Source organism: Balearica regulorum, chromosome 18, assembly GCF_011004875.1.
Source record: "Balearica regulorum gibbericeps isolate bBalReg1 chromosome 18, bBalReg1.pri, whole genome shotgun sequence".
Lineage (NCBI taxonomy): Eukaryota > Metazoa > Chordata > Aves > Gruiformes > Gruidae > Balearica > Balearica regulorum.
The window spans coordinates 3,838,578-3,861,947 of NC_046201.1; the positions used below are offsets into that span (position 1 = coordinate 3,838,578).

General features: G+C 46.0%; 2 protein-coding genes across 2 annotated transcripts in view; both read left to right on the top strand.

The window, feature by feature from the left end:
• CACNG4 (calcium voltage-gated channel auxiliary subunit gamma 4) overlaps positions 1-4,437 on the top strand; it is a 41,278-nt gene extending 36,841 nt beyond the window's left edge. Inside the window, exons 3-4 of the mRNA XM_075770281.1 lie at positions 1,841-1,981; positions 2,805-4,437. Of these exons, the coding sequence (XP_075626396.1) occupies positions 1,841-1,981; positions 2,805-3,343 (680 nt within the window). The 3' untranslated portion in view covers positions 3,344-4,437. The remainder of the gene's footprint in view (positions 1-1,840; positions 1,982-2,804) is intronic.
• A 7,174-nt stretch (positions 4,438-11,611) lies between these two features.
• On the top strand, positions 11,612-22,213 carry CACNG1 (calcium voltage-gated channel auxiliary subunit gamma 1). Its single transcript, XM_010298808.2, has 4 exons — positions 11,612-12,007; positions 18,123-18,197; positions 20,338-20,475; positions 21,238-22,213. Exons 1-4 carry the CDS (start codon positions 11,767-11,769, stop codon positions 21,462-21,464), a joined length of 681 nt encoding a protein of 226 aa, XP_010297110.1. The 5' UTR covers positions 11,612-11,766; the 3' UTR covers positions 21,465-22,213.
• The last annotated feature ends 1,157 nt before the right edge of the window (positions 22,214-23,370 follow it).

A 23,370-nucleotide genomic window follows, 5' to 3' on the forward strand; every position in this document is an offset into this window, starting at 1 on the left:
GGATTTTCAGCCTGGGCTGCCTTTTGCCAGGACGCTAACAGGCAGACAGTGGTTCGGGGGCACAGAGCCTGACATTGAGTATTTTTCTAATAATTGACTCTAAAAACTGACGCAAAAGTCAAAGCCCTGGTACCTCATACCAGCCACGCAGGGATACACCCAGGACAACAGACCGGGCTCTCAGCACTCACCAGGCTTTGATCAGAGACCTTACACCCTCAGTACTAGGATTTGCCAATTATTGCAAGACGCTGTCAGAATAGTAACGCGTCCGACTGAATTGGGTTTAGATCCGGTTAGAAAATGCCCCGTCTGTAAAGGACACGTACAGCGACGTTGCCAGTTTTGGTAGAAGATGGACTTTTCTCGCCATTGCAGATCGATACAGACATAAGCTTCCCAGGCGGGGACTGTGTCTTTTGTTTTATGTTTGCACCATCCTGATGAGGGCTGGGCCCGCAGCCGGGGCTCCCGGGGGCTTTGCGGCACAGACAAAAGCGATGCTGTTATTAAATGCCCAGTCCTGTCCCTCTTGCAGTCAGTGGGAGTTTTGCCACCAGTTACCAGGGGAATCGTTAGGAAACGATTCACGAAATTGGGAACGCCACGGCCATCAAAAGTAAAATGAGAAAGCATCAGCTGTAACATCTGGCCGTTTCTCCTCGGGAAACGGGCGCCGCTCGCTGTGCGTGTCAGCCGGGAAGATGGCACCCGGGAGAGACCTCATTGCTAATGGCAGTGCATCAGCAGATTGCTCCAGATGGCGGTTTTCTCCTCTCCATGCACTCGGCCCTGGGGGTGCCCGTGTCCTCCCGGTGTGCTGTGGGGTTTCCACCCCTCCGTGACAGCAGCCTCTGACTCCCACCCGCCTTGGGCATCCCCCCACCCCAGCACCCGCTCACCCTGCCGGGACTCCTCGCCGCACCTTTGCCTTGCCGTGGCCTCCAGATTTGGGCCAATCCCGCTTTCCACAGCAGCATTCGGCATCTTATCTCTCCTTCTTCAAAAAAATCCTCTCTCTATAACAATATGACTTGGTCCCTCACTCTGCCCTTCTGGAACGCCTACCAGGTTTTACCCCTTTGGTTTTTACAATACAGACTTCCTCTTCTTGTGCCTGTTTATTTTTTCTCAACCCTTTTGTTCCCTCCCTGCCGCTTCCCTCTCGATTGCTGCTTAGTCTTGTAGTGACCCGACTGTGAAAGCTGGCTTGAAGTGGTGTTCTAATATTTTTTTTCAGGGATTTTATAGCCATGCTGGTGAATGGACTGAAGCAGACAGAATTTTAAATGACTCTACTTAGCTGTCAGGAAACTAAACACAAACATCTGAGACACACTTGTTAAAATTTCTTCCTTAGGAATCTGAAAGGTTTCAATGTCCTTAATATTCAACAAAAGAGAAAAGGGTTATTAGCTGTGCTCACCGGTAACACGAAAGCTGCAGATTTCAAGCGCTGTAATTTGCTCACCTTGCGCACGTACCAAGGAACAGATCTGTCTGATCAAGCCATCCCCAAATGTTGTAGAGTTCGTGGCCAGCTCCTGAATTTTTCACTGCCGCCCCATGTGTGATGCCGGTTCTTACCATTGTGGTGACATCAGATTATGGCAATAACGGTGGACCTTCTAGGAGAAAGCTCGAAAGATTTAAGCTACTCAATTGAAATTGGCCATGCCACATCGGCCACCTACCCATGGCCTTGGCTCCCAAAAACATGCCCAGAAATTCAGGATCAGTGATAATTCCAGTTTTGAGACTGTAATCTCCACACTAGCACCTGAGGAGGCATCTGAAATGATTACTGTCTGTCTTGGTTTTCTACCTATCTCCCCTCCAGGCATCGTCCGTGCCTCCAGTGTGTTCCCCATCCTAAGCACAATATTGCTGTTGCTGGGAGGACTCTGTGTTGGAGCAGGAAGGATTTACAACAGCAAAAACAACATTATTCTCAGCGCTGGGATTCTCTTTGTTGCAGCAGGTATGTTCTTAAATGGAGTCCTTAAGAAGCACTGCCTTTTTAAACTGAAAAGGACTGTGGAAACACTTGTTGGCAGTTCTCTCCCTGTATCCCGGGCATTAGCAACATCACACTAGGCAAATTTCTTAAGATAAAAATATGTTTTTGAAGCTCTACAATAACTATATTCTAGAAAAGCTTTTCGTTTTCCTGAAAAAGGAAGCTAAAGCCAGTAACGTGCAGTTTTTACACTACTTGAAAGTATTAAACATTAGATGAATCAGGTGTCTCTTATATGCAGGGCTCTTTTTTTTTTTTCTTTTATATGATGGCAGAAAAATTTCACCTATGATAGGTGAGCCCATTTTTCACACTAGAAACATCTGAGAGAGTCACCACGTTGTTAATAGCTTTCCCTGAAGCTCGGATTAAGCATGCTGCATTTAGATGAAAATTCAGCAACGTGGAAGAGAACTTATCTTGATCAAGGTGAACAGCCATAGCCCTGAGCTCAAATTGTATTTTTCTTATTATTATGAATGTTAGAATCCCACTAACAATATTAGCGAGCTCCCATATGCTACTTCTTTCCCACCATGACAATGAAGAGATGGGGACAAACCCTGCTGAACATTTTGGGATCCATGTGAACAAATGTGACCCAGATGTGAGTCTATTCTTTGTTTTTCAATAATAAATGAAATCTTGAGATAAATGAAAGAGTAAATAGGTGAATAAAATTTCCTGGTCATAATCTTTGAAACATTCAAGTCCAGAAAGTAACGTGGCTTGAATTTTATCTTCCCAGCCACATAACCACTGATTTCTGTTTTTCTTTCTCTAGGACTAAGTAATATCATCGGGATCATTGTCTACATATCAAGCAATGCAGGTGACCCAAGTGACAAGCGAGATGAGGACAAAAAGAACCATTACAACTATGGCTGGTCTTTTTATTTTGGAGCCTTGTCTTTTATTGTGGCCGAAACCATAGGTGTTCTGGCTGTGAACATTTATATTGAGAAGAACAAAGAGCTGAGGTTTAAGACCAAGAGGGAATTCCTTAAGACTTCTTCCAGTTCTCCTTATGCCAGGATGCCAAGTTATAGGTACAGGAGGCGGAGGTCCAGATCCAGTTCTCGATCTACAGAGCCTTCTCCATCTAGAGACATTTCTCCGGTTGGCATGAAGATAGCAAGCACCATTCCCATGAACGAAATTTCCATGTACACTCTTTCCAGAGAGCCTTTGAAGGTCACAACAGCTGCCAGCTACAACGCAGACCAAGAAGCCAGTTTTCTGCAGGTTCACAACTTCCTTCAGAAGGAATTTAAGGAAGGACTTCATGTCAACATGGTCAACAGGAGAACGACTCCTGTTTGAAGTATCTTCCTTCCTCGCGCTTTTTGAAGAAATATCGAAACAGAACGGATCTGTCGTGAAAGAGAAAGAGCGATGTTAAACTACCCTCTCACCTCTTTAATTGTGGCATGTGTTGAGGTAGCAAGTGGAGATCCTCTGGACCAACATAAAGATATTACCCGCTCGTAGCTTTTTCTGAAGCTAGTCGGAGTTTGTTTCTTTCAGTTCTCGGTGTCACAAGATGAAGGCAGTTCATGTTCTGGCACTTTCGTAGTGTGTACAAAGTCTTGGAGAAACTGCAAAGGACTTGCCACCAGTGTGTTTTAAAGGATTACAGAAAAATTGTTGTAGGACCTTTTTTTTCTAAAATTGAGATCCCTTATTGCAAACTTGCAAATATAATTTATCACCAAGCCCAAGGATAAATATGAACTCCTCATCAAGTGAGCCACTCTCCTTTGACGCAGCATAAGCTTTGCCTCTTTCAAAAGAAAAAAAAAAAGGAATAAAGAAAATATTTTTGAAGGCAACACTTTCTAAAACTGACCTGTGCTACTGAAACCATAGAGCACCCACGTACTGAGCATTATAGACTCCCTGATGGGGGGGTAAGGGGGTCTCCCATTTCTGGGTGTGAGGCATCCCTCGGGACAATGCAGATGGGGGAGAAGAGGGGGGTGTGCATCTTGAAACACCTAGAAAGGGGAGGATTAAAGTAGGTGGGACTTGAGCATACTTGCAAATATCATTTCTTGCCTAACATTTAGAAAACTTGAATTCTCATTTCGACTAGCCCTAGTGCCTGATCCGGCAAGGTGCTGAGTGCTGTCTGTCAGGAGCCCCTATAGACTACTTACAGCGAGAGCGAGAAGCAGAGCCGAGCCGGGGTGGCCCGCGCAGGCGAAGCCGCCGGTTCCCTGCGACTGCATTCCTGTTTTCCTTACTGCTTCACAAGTGCAACACTAACGCTACTGGAAACTAAGATATCGGAGCAATGTGCATAAGAAAATGAGAAGCTAATATGTTCGGACTAGCAGAACTTCCTGCAGCAATGGGAACTGAGTGTTAACAGAACGGATGACAACTTTGTATTTTTTAAAATAGAACAAAAATAATCACCATTTATGAGATATTTATTAAACTTTTTATTATGAATAAGTGCCGCATGGTGCAAGGTATAGTTGCTTTTAGATGGAAATGATGGTTTGACCTAATTTAATTTATTTTGCAATGATGAATCCACTTATGTGCAGAGAGCCCACAGAAAACTCTATGCATCACCTAGGGGGAACTAATTTGTACCCTTTGCTTCTGTGTTTCTAAAAAAGTCTGAAATATTGTTTTTCTTTTAAATTCCTGCTTTCATTTTTTACACTTAGGCTTGGAATCTCAAAGCTCGAGGGCCTGACTGAAAGGTAATTTAATTTAATAGTACTCATGTTGATTTTAGTGACCACTTGACCAAGCCATATGAGAACGAGGTGCCCAATTCCCCTTGGATGAATTAGGTGCAGTGAGAGAGGGGCATCTAATTCCTGTACATTCCTTTGAATATACCCGTCATCTTTGCCCAGAAAATCTTTGCTACCAGAAGACGAGAGAAATGATGACAAGAAAAAAAAAAAAGAAAAAAAAAAAATCATGTTTTGGACAGCTTGACCAACTGATGGTGGGAGATCTCAGCCAAACTGTTAAAACCTCCTTAGTCTTAATTTATCCTGCGATGGCCGCAGTGTCAGGGACTCGGTGGTGTTTTGGATAGGAGGCTTTCAGCTAGTGGAACCAAGTCCTCCAGGGAAATCCTGGAGGAGCTGCCTTAACATCCCCAAAAGCAAGTTGAACCCCCTTTGCCCCCCCTAGTAAACCTGCTTAGGCCTCTCTCCTTGTAAGAACCAAGACACAATTCTCAATTTTAAGTGAAAGTCTTCCCTTAGTCGCTGTTAAGCTCTGCTTAGCCCTCAGCCTGGCAGAGCGACATCGGTATTTTGGTGGAGGTGGGTTGGAGCCTTCATCCCTGCTTATTAAGAGTTTCCATTCAGGTTAAAACTCTGCTGGGATCCTTTTTCAAACCTCTGAACTGTGAGAGCTAAAGTGAACGGAGCGATGGGAACAATTTAAAAGTAGAAAATGTTGTGCTACTTTCTGTATCAACACACTACGGAGAAAGATATTACACAAGCTTTTTAAAAAAATTCAAACAGAGGCAGACAAGAAAACTTTTTTTACCTACTTTTCGGCTAGGACAACATAAAAGAGTTCTAAAATTATTAAAGTTCTTGATGAAAGGTTTTTTTTACAAGAATCTTTATGCTTTCAAACAATAAATTATTTCCTACTTTTTGAGACTTCGTAATATTAAAATACTTTGATTAGCTATGATAGAAGTAGAAGTTTGCAATGAAAAAAAAAAACCTTCTGTCTCATTAGTGTGTCATACTAAGTGCTAATTAATTTACATCTAATTATAGTCGATGTATTTTTCAAGTGCAATTTCCCAGAACTATTTGTTTCCCACTGTGTTAATAAACTAATAGTTAGAAATAAGTCCTCATCCGTGTTTACTGTAATTAAGAATAAAACCATTCCCTTTAAAACCAGGAGTTAGATATAGGCTGTTTTTCTAAACTCATGTACATTGAACTGGAAGTTGACAGTGTGAGGTTTGCTTCGCGCGTTGGGTTTGTTCTTTTAATTGTCATTCTCCAGTGAACGTGTTTAAAACCAACCATCTGATTCCAGCCAAAGTCTAAGGCTTTTCTAGAGCCGGGGTTAGACCGGCAAAAGGCACGTGCAGTATTTTTACACCACGTCAGCAAAACAAAAGTCTTGCCGGGTGTTTCGGGACGTTCCTCTTTGCCAGATCCTCCTCCCCGAGAGCAGAGCTGGTTTCAGCAGCTCTCCGAGCGTGATGCCCTGCTTCGGTCCAAGCCAGAGCGTCTGCTCCTTCTCCAGCAGGCAGGCGCCTTTGAAAAATGGAGCTGGAGCGGGGAAGCATTCATGGGATGCTCCTGGGATAGGGGGTCTGGACAGGGAACAAAGGCACAGGGAGATAACAGGGACCAGAGCTTTCATCCTGTGGGAGGATGGAGGCTGCGATTTAAAATTCATGGTCTATGTCAAATTGCAGCACAGTAATTTGTTTGACAAAAGAAAAAGAAAAAGAAAAAAAAAAGTTTTTCATTGACAATTTCAAGAAGAAAAAAAATCCTCAAAAAAAAAAATCAGTCTTTTCCTGTGGAAAACTTTGATTCTGACAAACTGAAAAGTTTGCAGCATTCCTGCCCATGCACAGTGTCTTGCTGCATGGCTGATCTGTCTGAACAGAATTAGATTGTACTCAGAATTTGAAATCACTCAGTGACAGTTAAAAAAAAAAAAAAAAAAAAAATCATCTGTTCTTCTACATCTCTCTCTTTTCCCCGAACAGCATCAAACACAAATTAGCCCCCATTTTTCAGCAAGGCCTGCAGATACCATCATCATAGCGTTAACAATAATCGGTCTTTTGGTGTTATCCTATAACATACTGTAACAGCAGACCTAAAAAAAATGCTATTGGATCATATTGGATTTTCTGAGAAACAAAGTTTCAGGTATATCATCAGCGCTCTCTTCCTAGTTTCTCATCCACAATAGGAGCAAAATGAGAAATCACTTCATACGCCCGTACATCTAACAATAAACTATTTTTATATTTCTTTTTCGTTCTGTATGGATCGCATATCCACAAGGGCTAATATATCATGTCCCTTGAGGTTACATTTCTGTCTGCAGTTCTAAAGTGTTATTTCCACTGTGCTTCAGTTCTACTGGTATAATCACAACCATGTATAATGTACTTAACCCTTACTTTTTAAATAAACCATTTTAAATGTATTCATTTTTGTGTGGAGAAAGGTATATAGATTTTTAACTTCCAGATTCTCTGAGATGAGCTTTCTATGTTTATTTTTTCACATTTCTACCTATTTTGATTGCAGCTGGGAGTGTTACTGAAAACCAATATATCAGAGAAAAAAATATCCTTGTGGGTCCCACAGACCAAGAATTCTCCAAGATAAGCTATCTTCACAGCATTTCCAGGCATTTGGGTTGGAAACTAAGAAAAACCTTCTAGTTTCTAGCTCAAACATGGCCCATATGAGACCCACTCCTGTTTGAGACTGGTATGGTGGCCAGAGGCACTGCGAACCACCATCAAGAAAAATAACCCAGTGTCTTCTGAAGTGCTAGCCTGGAGCCTGTGCTTTGCCTCCACCTTTTGAGGTTTCATGTGAATTCACTTCTGAGCATCCTCCTCTCCCTGATCTCGTCCATTTTGCCTGAAGAAAGCTCAAGCCCGCATGCGGAAGCTCCACGAAAGCCTTGCTCTGATCGCCACTGTAAAATCCCAGCGGTACGAGCAGCACCAAACACGGGTATGGAGCTCAGCAGTGTCTCGCTGCTCCCAGACATCCCGAACCATCCCTGTATCACAGACAATATTTCTTCTTCAAATACCTCTTTTAACTTTACCTTCCTGATTCCTAAGCCTCCAGATTGTCTTTAAAGCTGAAGACTGCCCGCGTATCTCCATCTGCCCGCTGCTCCCCATGCGTATGATCAATTGGCACGTCTGGAGGGAGGCAGGGGATTAATCTTTTCAAATGCCTCTGACACCTGGTAGTGAAGCCATTTAAAGCTCAAGCCCAAAGCTGGTTCCCTTGAACTAAAATAAATAAAGGCTCTTCCCACATTGCTGAGTAAGTCTGTGGGGAAATAGTGACCCCAAGAGCTGTGGCTGCCCCACTGTGCACGGGGACATATCAAAAAGCGATGTTGTTTGAGAGGGAAGCAAAGACAGAGTCCTTAAGGCTTCAGAAAGTAGAAAAGAGTCCAGTGAGGAGGATGTGGCATTTCCTTGGAATAAGAAAACTAACAAACATGGGAGGTGCTGAAAATAAAAGGGAATGAGGAGTGCTCTGCACCTGTCTGCAAAATGGCTCATCTTACAGCCGCCGCCGCCTGCTTCACTAGACCTAAAGGGATCGCTTACCGAAACGGCACACCCGGCACGATGGTCGGTATTTTAAGAGAATGAAGCTGTGGATCAGACGTGCAGGCAGCAGCGGGGATGGCCAGCCCTGCCTGCGCCCCCGCGGGGCTGCGGGGCCGGTGCTGTGAAGAGGCTGGGCTGTGTCCGGCGGTGCAGGATCACATCTCCTCCTTCATGCACACAGGAGTCTATTAAAAAAATAAAAATCCAAGCAAAACACACACACATTTTGCTCTTGCCTTCACTGATGGCAGGATTTCAGCCCCCGAATTAGGGAGCTTTTGGAGGGTGCCATGGGCGGTACTCCCAGGTATCAGCTATGCAGAGCCCACCATGATCAGGGTGGTCTGACCACACTGGGGCAATGCAGGCTCAGGACCTCAAACATTGCTAAGGAGCTCCCATTTGGAGAAAGCTGTGTGCTTGAAAATGCATTTGAGCTCAGAGCTGGGAGCAGACCAGGCACAATCTCCTCCACTCTGGGTTGTTCTCACCTGGGAAGGGTCTGCTGCAGAACATTCTTCTGCAAGAAGGGAACCGCAGAATTTGGTTAATCTGGTTGTGGTAAATACTGAGCCTGGTCTGGAAGAAATATAGAAAAGTGCAAGTGCTGGAGAGCAGAGCCAGGCCAACGCCTCTGCTAGGGACAAAATAATGCAATAGTTGGTCTTGAGACACCTCCGTTAGCATTTTCTCCAGTAGAGAAACATAATTGTGTCTCTCACTGCTACTGCTAAAGTGCAACTAATTACAACTCTCCCTGCTTCCCAACAGGTCCTCATTAACAGTCTGTTTATATTTCACGTGATACTGGTTCTTAAATGTGAATACTTGCCAGCTGACACAGGGAGACTGCAGGAACTGTTCCTGGAGAATTATGTACCATGGTCTTCTGGATGTGCAGGCAATCTTTGGGGTTTCCTTTAGTCCTTTGCTCCTCCAGAAATCAGTTTTGCTTCTGCATTTGTCAGATGCCCACCAGCCCCCCAGGGAGGACAACTTCACCTCCATGTAGGGACAGACGTTCCCAGGCCTGGGACAGAGGCTCAGCCCATGGGCAGAGGATCCTTTTGGCTCTCACCATGGCGGCTGCAGGTGATCACCGAATACCTGCCCGCGGTGCCCAAACACGCACCGAGCCTGTGCCGGGAGGAGCAGGCAGCAGCACCCGTGCAATACGGCTACATCAGCTCACGTAGCAAACCCACAGAGCCCACGGGGAGCAATGACCCACAAAAGAGTTTCTTTCCCAGGGACTGGTGGCTTTAGGTTGCTTTTTTGGGGCTGGAGACAACGTTTCACCTTAGCTGCTGTAATGCAAGTTTTCAGTCTCCAGGGAAGCCACTGCTGCTCACATTGAAGATCATCGAAGCTTGTTCACTCCCCGCTCCGCTCTGCAGGGGAGGGCAGGGAAGCATGAATTTTTCCCTTCTGATTCCGCTGTAGTCGTTTCCTGGGTATTATTAGGAAACTCAAAACAAAACCCTGAGGAACTTCTCCAGATCGGAGTATCTAAAAGAGAACAAAAAGCATGATTCTTGCCAACATAGGATGAGACACAAAGACCAACACCAACAAAAAAAATTAATGAGTTCCCACCCCTGCAGTCCCTGTAGGTTGTGATTAGTCTAAAGCACAACCATTAGCACTTGCTTCCTCGGCAACCAGACCCTTGCCTTCTGCCCACATTCCCTTTCTTACATTCAACTTGCAGAGGACCTGTGGAGTTTGTTGCATCAAGGAAGCAAAGTCAGGATGCAGCTCGTAAGATCAACTGACGTCTAGTGAAATTTAACAACTTCAAAAGAAAAGGCATTACATTTTCAGTGCATTCCTTTTCTGGTTTAAAGTCTGTTCCCTTTGGGATTTTTCCACTTTCATGAGAACTCTTGGTTCTGGTTTAAATGTAAGCCTCTAATATTTCTCGCAGCCCCAACCCAGCATATCACAGTCCTACACAGGGCTGCAAGCATCTTCCTACAGATGTGCCCGTGGTTCCTGCCTTGCTCCACATCCCCAGCACCCTCCCCAGTCCCCTTCCCCTCCAGTTTTGCACCAGTTACCTTCACTCCTTCCCATGACTCCCACCTCCCCAGCAGGACTGGGGATGCCCATACCAGGTTTAGACATGTCACCCTGCTCCCCAGGGGTGTCTAAGCCAGCCCGCTCACACGCCAAGCAGAGTAGTGTTAACCCCTTTAAGTCATATTTTAATTACAGTTATTTTGGATCAATATTTTTTAACTTACTCTCTATTTTCTATCCCTTTCCTACACTCCCCTTTCACCTTAACTCTTTGCTTCAGGCTGTCCTCATTAATTTGAGCTGACACCTCTGCACCTTTATTTTGACATCAAATTGGGATGTTCATGAAACAGGACTGGAGTAGCTTTGACATTATCTTGACATGATAACATGATATTTGCAGCTTTCCACTGACATTTTTTTAACCATTCTTTTAACATTCAGGTACTGTCACCCTCCTCAGTTTGACATCACAGTTGTAACATCATCTCCATAGTGGCCTCTGCATTGACATTATCATCAAATTAGCTTTACAATCAGCTGAAATATCAAAGGGAAGGAGAGAGGTTGGCTCCGGCCCAGGCAGTCTGGGTTCAGGGCAGGAGAACTCGCTTCCAAAAGGAGGAAATGTTGTCCTGGGTGGCCCCTGGACTTACTTACTATTGCATCAAGGAAAACCTGGTCGGTGGGAAAGCAAGCAAGCACTCGAGAGGTTTTGCATTAGAAAAAACAGGCAGAAGGGAAGAAACAAACAAAAAAGACTACTCAGAATAATTTGGGTTATTTAAAAAATAATGATAAAAAATAAACAATAAAATAAATAAGTTTGCTTATTTTGCCACTCTCTTTACACCGCAGCGCGTGGCTCTGGAGAATTGTCCAGCTCTGAACTCCTTGCAGAGGCCGCCACGAGCCGAAGGTTTGGGCATGCAGTTTACGGGCTCCGGGGCTATTAAACTATTTAGGATCAGACTGAACTCAGGCCCAGCACTATTATAAACAGAGATGTTTTTATAACCTCGCTGAAAAGTTAATCATCCTATTAATGCCTATTTCTGGTCATGCTGCAAGTCAAGAGATTACAGCCTTTGAAAGGCGGCTGTAGCGACTCTGAGCGAGAACCCGCCCGGTCGGCTCGTGGGAATCCAAAACAAACCCGGTGGGACGGGGCAGAAAGCTGAGCTCTGCTGGGCGCTCTTCTCGTTATGTGCATTAATAGCCTCCTCGCTGCGGCGGCTGACACAGCCCAGCAGCTGTCTGCGGCCGCCCCGCTCTCCCGGGGAGGTGCGGGGCTGACATTTGCAAATGCTCAGATGCGCCAGGATTTCAGGAGACCTCGTGAATCACCCGCCGCGCTCCACCGGGAGCACGGGTCTGGAGCGGGATGGACGAGAGCAAACCCCTGAAGGTCCGGCTAACGTTCTCCGTGATCCTGGTTGGCGTCTCGCTCCTGTTTGCAGCCGTAGTGACTGACCACTGGGCCGTGCTGAGCCCCAAAGTGGAGGAATATAACGCCACCTGCGAAGCGGCTCATTTCGGGCTATGGCGACTCTGTACAAAGCGGATTTTTATGCAGGAGCAAGGTCCCAAAGAGAAGGGCTGTGGGCCGATAAGCCTGCCAGGAGGTAGGTGACCACCCACCAATGCATGGGTGAAAGCACCAAGCGGTCATGCCAGGCTTTGCTCAGGAGGTTGCAGGACATGGCAGAAGGAAAATAGGGTCCGTGTTCCCGTGGCACTTCGTTTGGCATGGGGCTGCATGGGGCTGCTTTCACGTTGGTCTGCAGAACACACCTCGTTGTCGTCCCTCTCGCTGTAAGTTTGCGCTGTGTTGCCTTGCACGTCTGTTTGTGACCATATTTGAGTCTCCTGTGCGACAACAACAGTGGCGGGGAGAAAGGGAGGAGGATCGGACACGGTGGAAATCACCGAGTAAAACTGGAATAGAGGAAATTTTGCTGACATCAGCCAAAGGTCCCACAGCACCCAGGCACGCTGGCAGCAGCGGCCAAGAAAGAGGATTTATGGGTCCACCATACGTAGCTGGATCTTTAGGATTTCCAGATCCATACAGCTACAAAGGAACAGCCCTTTCATGGCTGGCATTAAGTTCCCTCTGAGCTATTTCAATAACAACCTTTCCTCAGGGCAGGGAGGAACAGGACCTGCAGTATGTTTTGCCGACTTCCAAAAAAAAAAAAAAAAAAAAGTCCTAAACAGAGTTTGGAGCAATTTCTCAATGACTTACTGAGCCTCCTCACCTCTCGGCAGAGGCAGCCTGGTTGCACACACGTCTCCATCACGGGTTCCTCCAGCGCAGTCACTAGGGAGGGCGGCGGGGGAGCGGGCACGGCTGCTTTCCGGGAAGACCGTTACATTCCCATGGTAAAAGGAGCTCATTATGTTTTTGCTGATCGCAAAGTCAGCAACATTCGCGCTGCATGCACTAATACACTCCCTCCATGACCGAGCTACGCTGCTTTTTTAGAAGGCTCAGAGGGTACTGGATGCTTTCCAGAACAGAAATAACAGGATTGCCTTCATGTTAGACTCGCTGCTTGAAAGAAATCCGTATGTTACATATTTGAAAATTTCCTGTGAAAAATCTTACTGCCTGGGCTTACTGTATATTCCCTGTATTACTGCAATTCTTTATCTCTTTGGCCAAATGACATGTTCTGAAGAGGGGAGCTCAGCCACAGCATTCAGATCTTCCTCTAACCAAATTTGGGAGTGTGTCATCCATATGCTTAATGTCTCTCGCGAAGGTACTTACGTGCCTAGAAACATATTCCTCACTGTACGCCTTTCCTCGCACGCGGAGGAAAACTCCCACAAAAGGAAAAACAACAGAAATTGGTGGATAAACACCAAAATTGCACAACTGCGGGGTAAATATAAAACTCATAAATATCCAGCTGTCTACAAAAAGCAGATTCGCAGGCAGGGCGGCACGAAAGCAGCTACTATCTTTGATAGACATCAGCATGTGCTCTCACAGGCATTGAATCACGTCCCAGCGCTGCCGCTCTGCTGGGCACAGCGAATAACCGGGTCATGATGGAGGGGCTGAGCCGCCCACCCCACACCAGAGGTGGTTTTCCAGTTTTTAAAGATATTTGGGGATTTGGATGGCATCCTGTGTCGTAATCAGCATCCGAGGTTTCAAAGGGCAAAATTCGCACCTCAATTATAATATAAATATTTTAATCCCCATTTTACTCACGCAGGGAACACAGCGAGGGGTGGAGGGGGAGAGCGCAGCCTCCGCAGATCTGGGCTGCTAAACGATGCTGCGTCCGCACAGCTCGCATTAGATTGATTTCACACTTCTGGGAAGAGATGTCAGCAGGGAAACACCGGGGTGGCGAAACCTGCAGCAGTCGAGAAAACGTGAATGAACAAACGTGCAGTAAAAGAGCAGATGTGGGCACTGATTTTCCTGAAAATCATGAGACATAAGCAGACATTACTGCCAGGACTGGAAAAGAAACATAAGAATTTATCACTGCATTAATAACCATTTACCAGTTGCTCCCTGAGGAGGAAATAGATGGCATGATTAACATTATTTATTAGGTTTTTTGCTGGGCACAGTGCAAAACGGGGAGGATGACTTGGCTCGCAGTCCACAAAGCAGGGCTGTGATTTAGGCAGAGCTTTAAAATTTTTACAGCGCTTTTCCGAGGATGTTGACAAATTGGAAAGGGTTCAGCCCCCTGCTGTAAGAAATAAAGAGATCAGGGAGATGGCTGTTAAAACCGGGCAAATTCAGATTAAATTAATACTGAGACATTTTTAACTGTGGTCAGTGGGCACCAGGGCAGTTTACTACCGGCTGTAAACTGAGTTTGCCTTCACTGCTAGTAACTCCAGCATAGGTGTTGTCCTACAAAGTGCGCTCTTGCACGCCTGCACGCCGGGCAGCAGTGGGGATGCTCTGTAGCCTGCGTGTGCCACCAGCGGGTTAAACAGGTCCTCGTCGATACGGGAACCTCAGTTCAGGCAACTGGAGAGGAAAAGTGCTCCAGCAAATGGCTTCTCAGCAGGGCTGTCTCGTTCCCCGTGTCCATACAAGAGACTCACTCTGCAAGACTGATATGAAATTAAACTATTTGGAGTTACCATCTCCAAAAGCCAGTGTGTGTCAAAGGCCTTCCCCTGGCTTGTTGGGCAGGTCAGAGCCCAAGGCCTGGCCCCCTCCACCGCTCGGCCCTCACTTTAACACCTCCTCTAACCGCTGCAGCAGGTCCTGTCTCCCAAACTTACACAAGTGGAAACCTCACATTAAAATCCAGGTTTTCCTAACCATCCAGCCTGCCACAAAACCCCACATGCTAGTGTGCATCTGAGGTTCAAGAGCAAGGTGGGCTCCAGCCCCTCCCCAGCCTGTCACTCCTACGCTCATGGTGACAGCTGCCACCTGAACCTCTGCGTGGCCCAAACACCTCGTGGTCTTTCTGCCCTTTCGTCCCCCCAAGGCCTCCAGATTGCAGACCCCCAAGTTTCAACCGCAGCTCAAGGCGATTGTGTTTTGACCGTGTCCCACGGCTGTGGTAGCTGCTGTCCAGCCCCATGGCGGTGAGTGGCAGGAGAGGTTGGCTCTGCACGGGTAGAGGAAAGATGGATTGGCCCGTTCGCCCACACACAGCGGTCATCCAGGAATGGCAGATCTGAAGGGAAGGGACCAGGAGGGCCGTAAGGGTGGGTGACCTGGAAGGGGGAGGACACTGTGATGAACCACGTGTTACAACCCTGAGGTTCACGTGAGCCTTAATGACCACAGAGCCCCTGGACTGTTCCCATCAGCACACTGAGGTGACCTCGTGGCAGAGATAATGCAATTAGGGGTGGAGAGAAACAAAGATTTCCACACAGTTTTCATCCATTATAAAATCCATTTTAAATCCTATCCATTATGTAAATGTGGTGTGACACAAATGGGCTCTTCTCTTATTCATGATGGCACCAGAGAGGTGTTGAAGTACCTCAGTTCTCTCAAATAACAGGGAGCCTTGTTGAAACAGATATTCCCAGCTCAGCAGAGCACCAAAGCATCTTTAAACTGAAAACAGTATATTACTTTACCAAAATCAATCTAGTTATATTTTCCCAAAATAAACGCATTTTCCAAAAGAACCTCCCCTTGAGCTAACCAACTTCTGTGATAACCCCCTTTATCGTACCTTGGCAGAGCTTTGCTATAAGCCGCAAACATAGAGGCAGCTCCTTTTCCTACAGACCAGTCCATCTCCAAAAGAAGGTTTTGGGTGCTCCCCCTCTGCTGAGCCTTCACAGACTGCAGAGTGGACTGGTCTGGTTTGGATCACCTGCAATGGACACGAAGCTGTGCTGTGTCCCCCATCACACCATATCTGGATGGCTTCACCTTGGGCTTTGTATATTCAGCACACCTGGGGACTCCTTTGAGTTCAGCCTTTTTTTGAAAATTAATTACAAGCCAAACCAAACAATCCAAGATGAAGTCTCCCAGTTTCATCGCATCTCCCTCCCCTCCCAGCCATGAGCCAAAGGATCCCCAAACTGGGATCACCAGACTGGATGCTCAGCCTCAGCCACCTCTCAGTTGCTGGCAGAGGCACTCAACCTCTGCTCTGGGGCTCAAAATTTGCAATTTCAGTCATAGAGGTCTGAGTTCAAACATGTTTCCTCCAGTCATTTGCAAGGATAATAAAGAACAGGTCAGGAGATGCCAGAGCTGAACATTAACCTAGTCTCCAGCAAGGAGAAGCTGCAGATGAAATAAAAGTCAGCTTATAAAATTAAGTAGATAAGAGTGTCTCAAAGGAATCTTCCACTAACGGGCTCAAAAACGGTGCTTTACAATTGCCTGTCTCCTGGGAGAGAGAAAATAAATCTTCCTTGAATCGGCAACTCCAACATCTGCCATGTACATGACAGAAAAAACCCAACAAGAACCAACAGGTAACATACAGTACTCTGGTATCTTCTTGCCAGTAGAAATAACTGCTGTAAATAAACACCAAAATGCAGTACGTGTCCCCAGGCAGACACCCTGCATGGTCCTGCACCTGGGACCTGCCTCAGGCAACCTCTGCTGCAGCAGCATGTCCCAGCCTGGGCACCAGAGAGGACCATAAAGTCCTCCCAGACTTTATTCCAGCATCTCCTGCAAATTGGTGCTAACTCCGTTATTTAATGGACAAGAGATGCTGGTGTTAACCAAGCAGCCCCTCGCCACAGGCAGCGCTTGTATTTCGTGCAATCTTGGCGTGATTTCCTGGTCTGAGGAGTCCAACCTGGGGTGCAGGAGGGGTGCTGGGGCAGGCGCTGAGCATGTCCTCTCCAGCCCAGCTCAGCAGAATAGCGCAATCAGAGCTGGCACTGCTCAACGCGTCTCCGCTATTGCACCCTTCCAGCTAAATTCCTGGCGAGCAACTGTTCTCCCAGCTCCGCACCCCTTCAAACCTTCAATTAAATCAGTTATAAATAGCGAGAACAACCCTCCACCCTAACTCTGCTGCTGCCAAAGCTTCGAGTCAGCAGGTCCTCACCAGACCCTTCCCCATCCCACTGAGACACTGAGGCTGAAAGCGTCCCGTGTATCTACCGACAGCAATGACACCTCTTTGCTGGCTGACTCTCACTAGGCTGAGTACGAAACAGTATCGTGGCCATTGAGAGACTCAGCTGCCAACTTCCCTCCTCCCAGTATCTCCCCGCCCCACAATCTTGATCCCTGTTCGCTTTATAACCCCTCTATAAATATCTCATGTACATGGTACTGTGCTCACATAAAGTCCAGATAGAGGAACTTCATAAAGTTCCCACTATCTAACTCTGCTATCTTATCAAATTGACTTAGTAGACTGCTCTGATGGGAGTGAACTTTGATAAAGCCAGGTTGAGTGAGAGCCTCTTCACCCTTAACTCGTATGGCTTTGATCAGCCTTCCTTTCCCTGGACAACTGGTCGCGGCTTCAGATAGCTTTTGTCTTTTTGGTCTAACAGCCAGAGGAAAAAAAAAAAAAATCCCTCAGTGACCTATTGTAGTAAAACACCACGTGCTTTGCTGCATTGCAGCAGCCTCATCTCTGGGACCCCCATAGCGTGGTGACGCCCCACTCACGCAGCAAAGTCCCCTGGGCTGCTCCTCTGCTCCTCCCTGCCAGCCGCTGCCATGGAGGGGTCTATGAGCTGGAGGAGGGGTGAGCTGGGAGGGAGAAGGTGGATGAGGACACTCTATCCTCCTCTTCTGGAGTCCAAGCTCACCACAGGAGCAGTGACCCTGCTGCGGCCGATGGGGCGATGCCACTACAGAGTGGGTCGGCAGTGGCGAGGGGAGGTGAGCTGAGATACCAGCTCAGCTGCGGGCACGACAGGTCTCATCACCAGGAAACACAGCTCCACAGAGGGGCAGAAACGTTTGATGGCCAAAGACAGAATGAGAAAAATTATCTGTAATTCGTGTTTTAAATAGATGAGCAATCAGTCTGGAAAGCTCTCGGAGGGAGCAGCCCACAAAAGGTATCAAACGGGGTTTCAGCCTTGTCCAGGCTGGAGCCAGTGGCCTGGCACGTGCATGCCGTTCATCTGCTCCCAAATGAAACAGATCCAACTCCATTTCTCTGTGCTACCAGGGGTAGGGAACCTTAAAATCATTGCAAGTTTGATACATCAATAAAAAGCAAATTCAGTTATCTACATTTTATCAGAGATTTCCAAGCACACAAAATTAAATTTCCTTTTCTGTTTCAGAACACAACTGCTCCTACTTCAAGCACTTCACACCAGGACAGAGCTCAGAGATATTTGAAGTAACCACCCAGAAAGGTAAGAATGATCCAAAAAAATATTTTCCTAACTGAGGTGCACACGAGATCTAAGGTAAAGGAGTCCCCAAAATGAGGGTTCAAATCCTGGTTCCACTGAAGGCAGTAGAGGAATTTCTATCAGATACCACCAGCTGGGAAAACTGTAAAAAAAAAAAAAAAAAATGCTCTGAACAAGGTGAAATATCAACTTCTTGGGAAGAATCATTTTTATATATGATCACACTCATAAGTGTGATTTTACTCAAAGTTGTCCCACAAATATATAATAATGTCAATACACGTGAAAACTGCAAAAAGTCTGTTCAGCATAAAAATGACTTTACAACATTGGCACTCTCTGCAACACTCTGAGCCTTTGCCATCGAAGGAAGACGACATTAATAAAATGTAAATGAATAAATCATACCCCAAGCAGAGCCTCGTCCCTGAAAAGAAGTACAGCGACTCTGCGAAGACCATTAGGAATTTTATGCTTCACATTGATTTTACATGAAAGTCATGTAAAACCCAGAGCAATCAATGGAAGGAAGGAACAGAGATCCTGCAAAGACACGCACAGTCAGTGTTTACAGAGCATGGATTTTGAAATCAGTCTTTCACAGACCAACTTCACATTTCTAATAAGTCCCTGACAAAGCCAAATATTTTTAGCACTCATCTAATGCGCTCCTCTCTCTCTCTCGCCCTCTCATTAAGGACAAATTCCTTTCTAGTTTGCCACACGACATATTTTGCTGTGGAGTAAATGAGCTGATGATTACATTACACATATTAAACAATCTGCTTTGCTTCCAGTGGAAATGATAATGGTGGGAAACTTTTCTATAAAAGTAGTTTCCTAAGACAGGAAAGACTGGGAATTTTAAGTGGATAGAAGAGCACGTATCTGAGCTACCTGCTTTTGCTCATTTATAAACTATCAGTTCCAGCCTTCTGATGTTAAAAACATACCCGATGCCTTCTTAGTAGTTTCAGAAGAAAATCAGGAAGAACTTCTTTTCTTTGAAGTAAAAGGAAAAGCTTAAGCTGCAGCAAAAGATTTCACATCGAAATGAACTCTTTCAGGCAGTTCTAGCACATAGTAAAGAGAAACATTAAGGAAATTATAATAAAACAGTGGTATGAAAAGCAATGAGAACAAAGAGTGATCTGCTGCTCCCTTTCACAGAAATGGCTACAATTTGATGGGAGCTAATTAGTAACAGGCAAAAAAATTCTTCATGTTTTTGCCTGGGAGAATTATTTTTTTTAATGGCTTGAAAGGCAAATATCATCAGGCACTGTGATGTTCACGCATGGCTACATGTGTTAAATATTAAACTAATCCGAAAACAAATGCAATATGTAAATGAAGGCCTGAATTATTCAATTAGCAATTCTTCCCCTCCATTCAGGCACTGAAGCGCGCTTTGGCTGGGGGAAGTGTCCAGCGCACATCTTAGCCGGCTTAGCAAAAACCAGGACATTTTATGGAGGGTTTAATCCTGTGCCCTGATGAAGCTGGCTTTTCACAGAGCTGGAAATCTTTGTCTTAAACAAACAAAAAAACCAAACCAAACCCACAAAAACCCCCACGATGCTCCGCAAACACTTCACCTCCGGCCTCCTGCCTGCCCGGGTCCTGAGCCCTGTGCAGCATACAGCTGTCTTTCCGCGCCGGTACGACATCGGCGCCGTGCACGGGGGCCTTGTGGGGGCTCTGCAATACAGATCGGGAATAAAAATAGCATAGAGCTGTCTATTTACTCTGAGAGCAGAGTGTGGAGTGATGGGAGAAATGAGAGCGTGGAGCCCAGAGAGGCTTCGACAATAACATCTATGCAGCAGAGCTACAACATCTCCAGCCCAAAGCTTCATCAGATCAACAGAGGTGCCATTTGCTCTTGCAGTAAGTGTTCAGAAAGTGTTTCCCCCTCCCGCCCTGTTTTTATAACCTTTGCATTCAAAAGATACATGGCCAATACTTGCACCTGCTTTTATTTGAGGAAAAGATCCAATTCACCAGAGCCACCTCTCCACAGCAGCAGGAGGATACGTATTTCTCAGAGTGACCTACTGCAAAATCGCAACAGCTGATAGGAGCATGCTCAAAATTTGCATACATTTGCATTTTTTTGGTGTTTGTTTTGCTTTGGCAGAATACAGCATTTCAGCTGCAGCCATTGCCATCTTCAGCGTTGGCTTTGCAATCATTGGAACAATCTGCGTCCTCTTGTCCTTCAGGAAGAAGAGGGACTATCTGCTGAAGCCAGCATCCATGTTCTACACCTTCGCAGGTAGGAGGCTCGGTGCTCACATACTTGCACTCCGTTCATAGGACAATGTAGAGAAACTTAGATAGATCCTGGGAGGATGGAGACGCTTCTAAAAATGCCCTGAAAGTGGCGTTTTCTTCCTAGCCACGGTCAGACTACAAGTCCCTGTGTGGTGCTCTAGCTGAAGCGCTCTGAAAATGTCCTGCTCAGCAAGCATCACCCAGCAGCTTGTCTGTGTTTCCTCCAACTACATTAAAAGGGGCATTTCTAGCACATTCAGTGCCAGCCCCAGTCTAAACCAGGGATATACACCATTCTACCTTGTTTATTAAGACTCAAACCAAAGAAATGGCTGATCCAGACCCAAAATACGCAGCTGTCTCCCCAAACCATGAAAGGTGCATTTTTACATGAGCTAGGAATACCCTGACGTGCCACAACGACTGAAAGACGGAGGTGCAAATTGTCACCTCAATGAAAATGTTACTCAACTTGTGGAAAAGCTCCCTAGAGAATGCAACTATTCCTCCACCGCTTTGAGTTTCCCATCCAAAAGCCTGCCTAAAAGATCCTGCCCAACAAGTCAGGAACTGACTTGGATGGCCTGGGTTATAGCAGAGCTTTAAGCAGGTGCGAGCGTTGGTGCCTTCAAACGTTGAAGGCAATGACTCACCTGTGAATCTTCACTGCAATTCCTGTACGCAAAAAGACATATGAGGTGCTTAACTAAGGATGAAAAATTGACAGCTGGTTATTCAACCCACTGCTCCTATCTTCCTTCAGGTCTCTGCATCATCATCTCTGTTGAAGTCATGAGGCAATCCGTGAAGAGGATGATCGACAGCGAGGAGACAGTCTGGATTGAGTACAGTTACTCCTGGTCCTTCGCCTGTGCCTGCGCCTCCTTCGTCCTGCTCTTCATCTGCGGCATCACCCTCCTCCTGATCGCGCTGCCTCGCTTCCCCCAGAACCCCTGGGAGACCTGCATGGATGCAGAACCAGAGCACTGATGTTCCCAGCACCCATGGAAAAAAAGCCAGAAAGTGTTTTGACAAGATTTGTATTTTTTAAAATGTCTGGGTCTCACTATACAATGTGCACTCCATTAACTAAGTCATTACTGAACCAAGGCATGTTCAATTGTAATTATTGCTTTGTTCCTTTTTCTTCTTTTTCCTTTTTTTTTTTTTTTTTTTTTTTAAAGAAAGCAGAAAGAGCGTTCAGCACAGTGTGAATGGCACTGCTCTGTGCCAGTTTGGGATGCCTTAGGCTGATGCGGTTGGGGGAAAATCCACGTGTAAGACAGCTCATGCCACAGAGGAGACAACCTTCTTAGGGAGAAGATGTTTGGTGTAGTTCAGGTTAAAGAGCAGATCCACGAGGGATATTGGACTTTTACACCTCACTTGGTCCGAGACAGACGATGCAAAATTCTAGCTCCTTGGGGAGTCGTTTTCCCATTCATGCCATACTCCTCTACCTGCCCAAGAAGGATTAGCTCACCACTCTGGAATAAATTGGAGATCCTTATGCTGTTCTATTAAACTATTAAAATCAAAAATAAATAAAAAAATACTTTGCCTAGCATTGGGATAAAAATTTCTCCTACAAATTTACACCCTGCAGTTCCTTTTTTTTTAATTAAGCACAAAACCCCACACAATATAGTTTCTGTTCCGCTCAAATTTTGGTGGCAAAGGGAAGAAGTACTGAACATTAAGTGATATTTTCCTTTAATAAAAAGCATAATCTTCCAGTAGCATGATTTTCTGGAAAATGGTTTTGATGGATGATTCACCTGGCCCATCAAATTCTGCTAGGTCCAGAATGACAGTGTAATTCGGGATGGTACGTGCTGTACGGAGCTCTCATTTGCTCCTTGTGAATGGGCTTTTTAAAAATACCATGCTTTGCTCGCTGCGTACGCATATAAAACTACATTTTAGGAACGTAGCTGCCAAGAAGGAAAAGACTTAAACTGAAACACCCAGGAGAGTCAGCCCCGAAAATACTACAAAAGTGCATCGCTGTTTACGCATGCTTGAAGAAACGCACCCCCGAGGCATCGCTGACGGGGGGATGCTGCGGAGGCCGGTCGCCTTGCAGAGCCCCAGCAGTGCTCTGCCGCGGCCGCCTGCAGCACTGGGGGGGACCGGGGTCCCCCAGCCCCACACGCTCACCCAGCCCCCCCCAAGCTCACTTCTTTGCACCATCTTCTCCCCCCTCCCCCAGGTAGGAAAAAGTATGTGGTTTACATTGCAGTTTTTTCCATCTGATAATTTAAAAAGCAAAGAAAAGGAAAGCAAAGCATCCTTCCCTCCGCACTTACCTGTCCACAACTCTAAAGAAAAACAGAATTCAGACCAAAAAATTTCTGATCAATTTGAAGAGATCTGAAATCGTGGCATGTTCAAACATTTCAAGAAATCCGCCAGCAATTCTGTGCTGGTGCAAGGGGCTGCCCATGGCCTGCCGTTGGCCAGACCCCGTTCGGGCACGCTGAGCCCCGGCAGCCCCCGGCCACGCTCAGGCACGTCTTCGTTTTCCCATCAGTAGAGCAGCAGCGAGAACAGAAGCCTTTTGTGAAGTTGCATTAATATTTTTCAAGCTCTTTGAAGCTGAAAAGCACTACAAATAACACCTATATTATAAAGTTTTGGGATAAAGCATTCTTTGGTGCTCAGATCTGAGTATGAGCTGGGGAACTCTGCCTGTCTCTCATCATGAGAGACAACTGCAAGTCTTCAAGTTGTCACTGAACCACTGTGAAATGCTAAATGGTTTTGAAATCTTCATTTTGGGTACAGAGCTGACATTCTTAATTTGCATTTCCATTGTTCAGGAAAACAGAAGCTAGTTTCTAGGGAGATCCTTTACACGTGAAAACAGAAAGGAAAGTAGCTGGTGTGACCCCTG

Excerpts from the sequence above, each read along its gene's own strand:
- CACNG1 (XM_010298808.2), top strand. The coding sequence starts at position 11,767 with ATGGACGAGAGCAAACCCCTGAAGGTCCGGCTAACGTTCTCCGTGATC. Across the intron at positions 12,008-18,122 it reads GCCGATAAGCCTGCCAGGAG|AACACAACTGCTCCTACTTC; the intron begins GTAGGTGACCAC and ends TTTCTGTTTCAG. Across the intron at positions 20,476-21,237 it reads CATGTTCTACACCTTCGCAG|GTCTCTGCATCATCATCTCT; the intron begins GTAGGAGGCTCG and ends ATCTTCCTTCAG.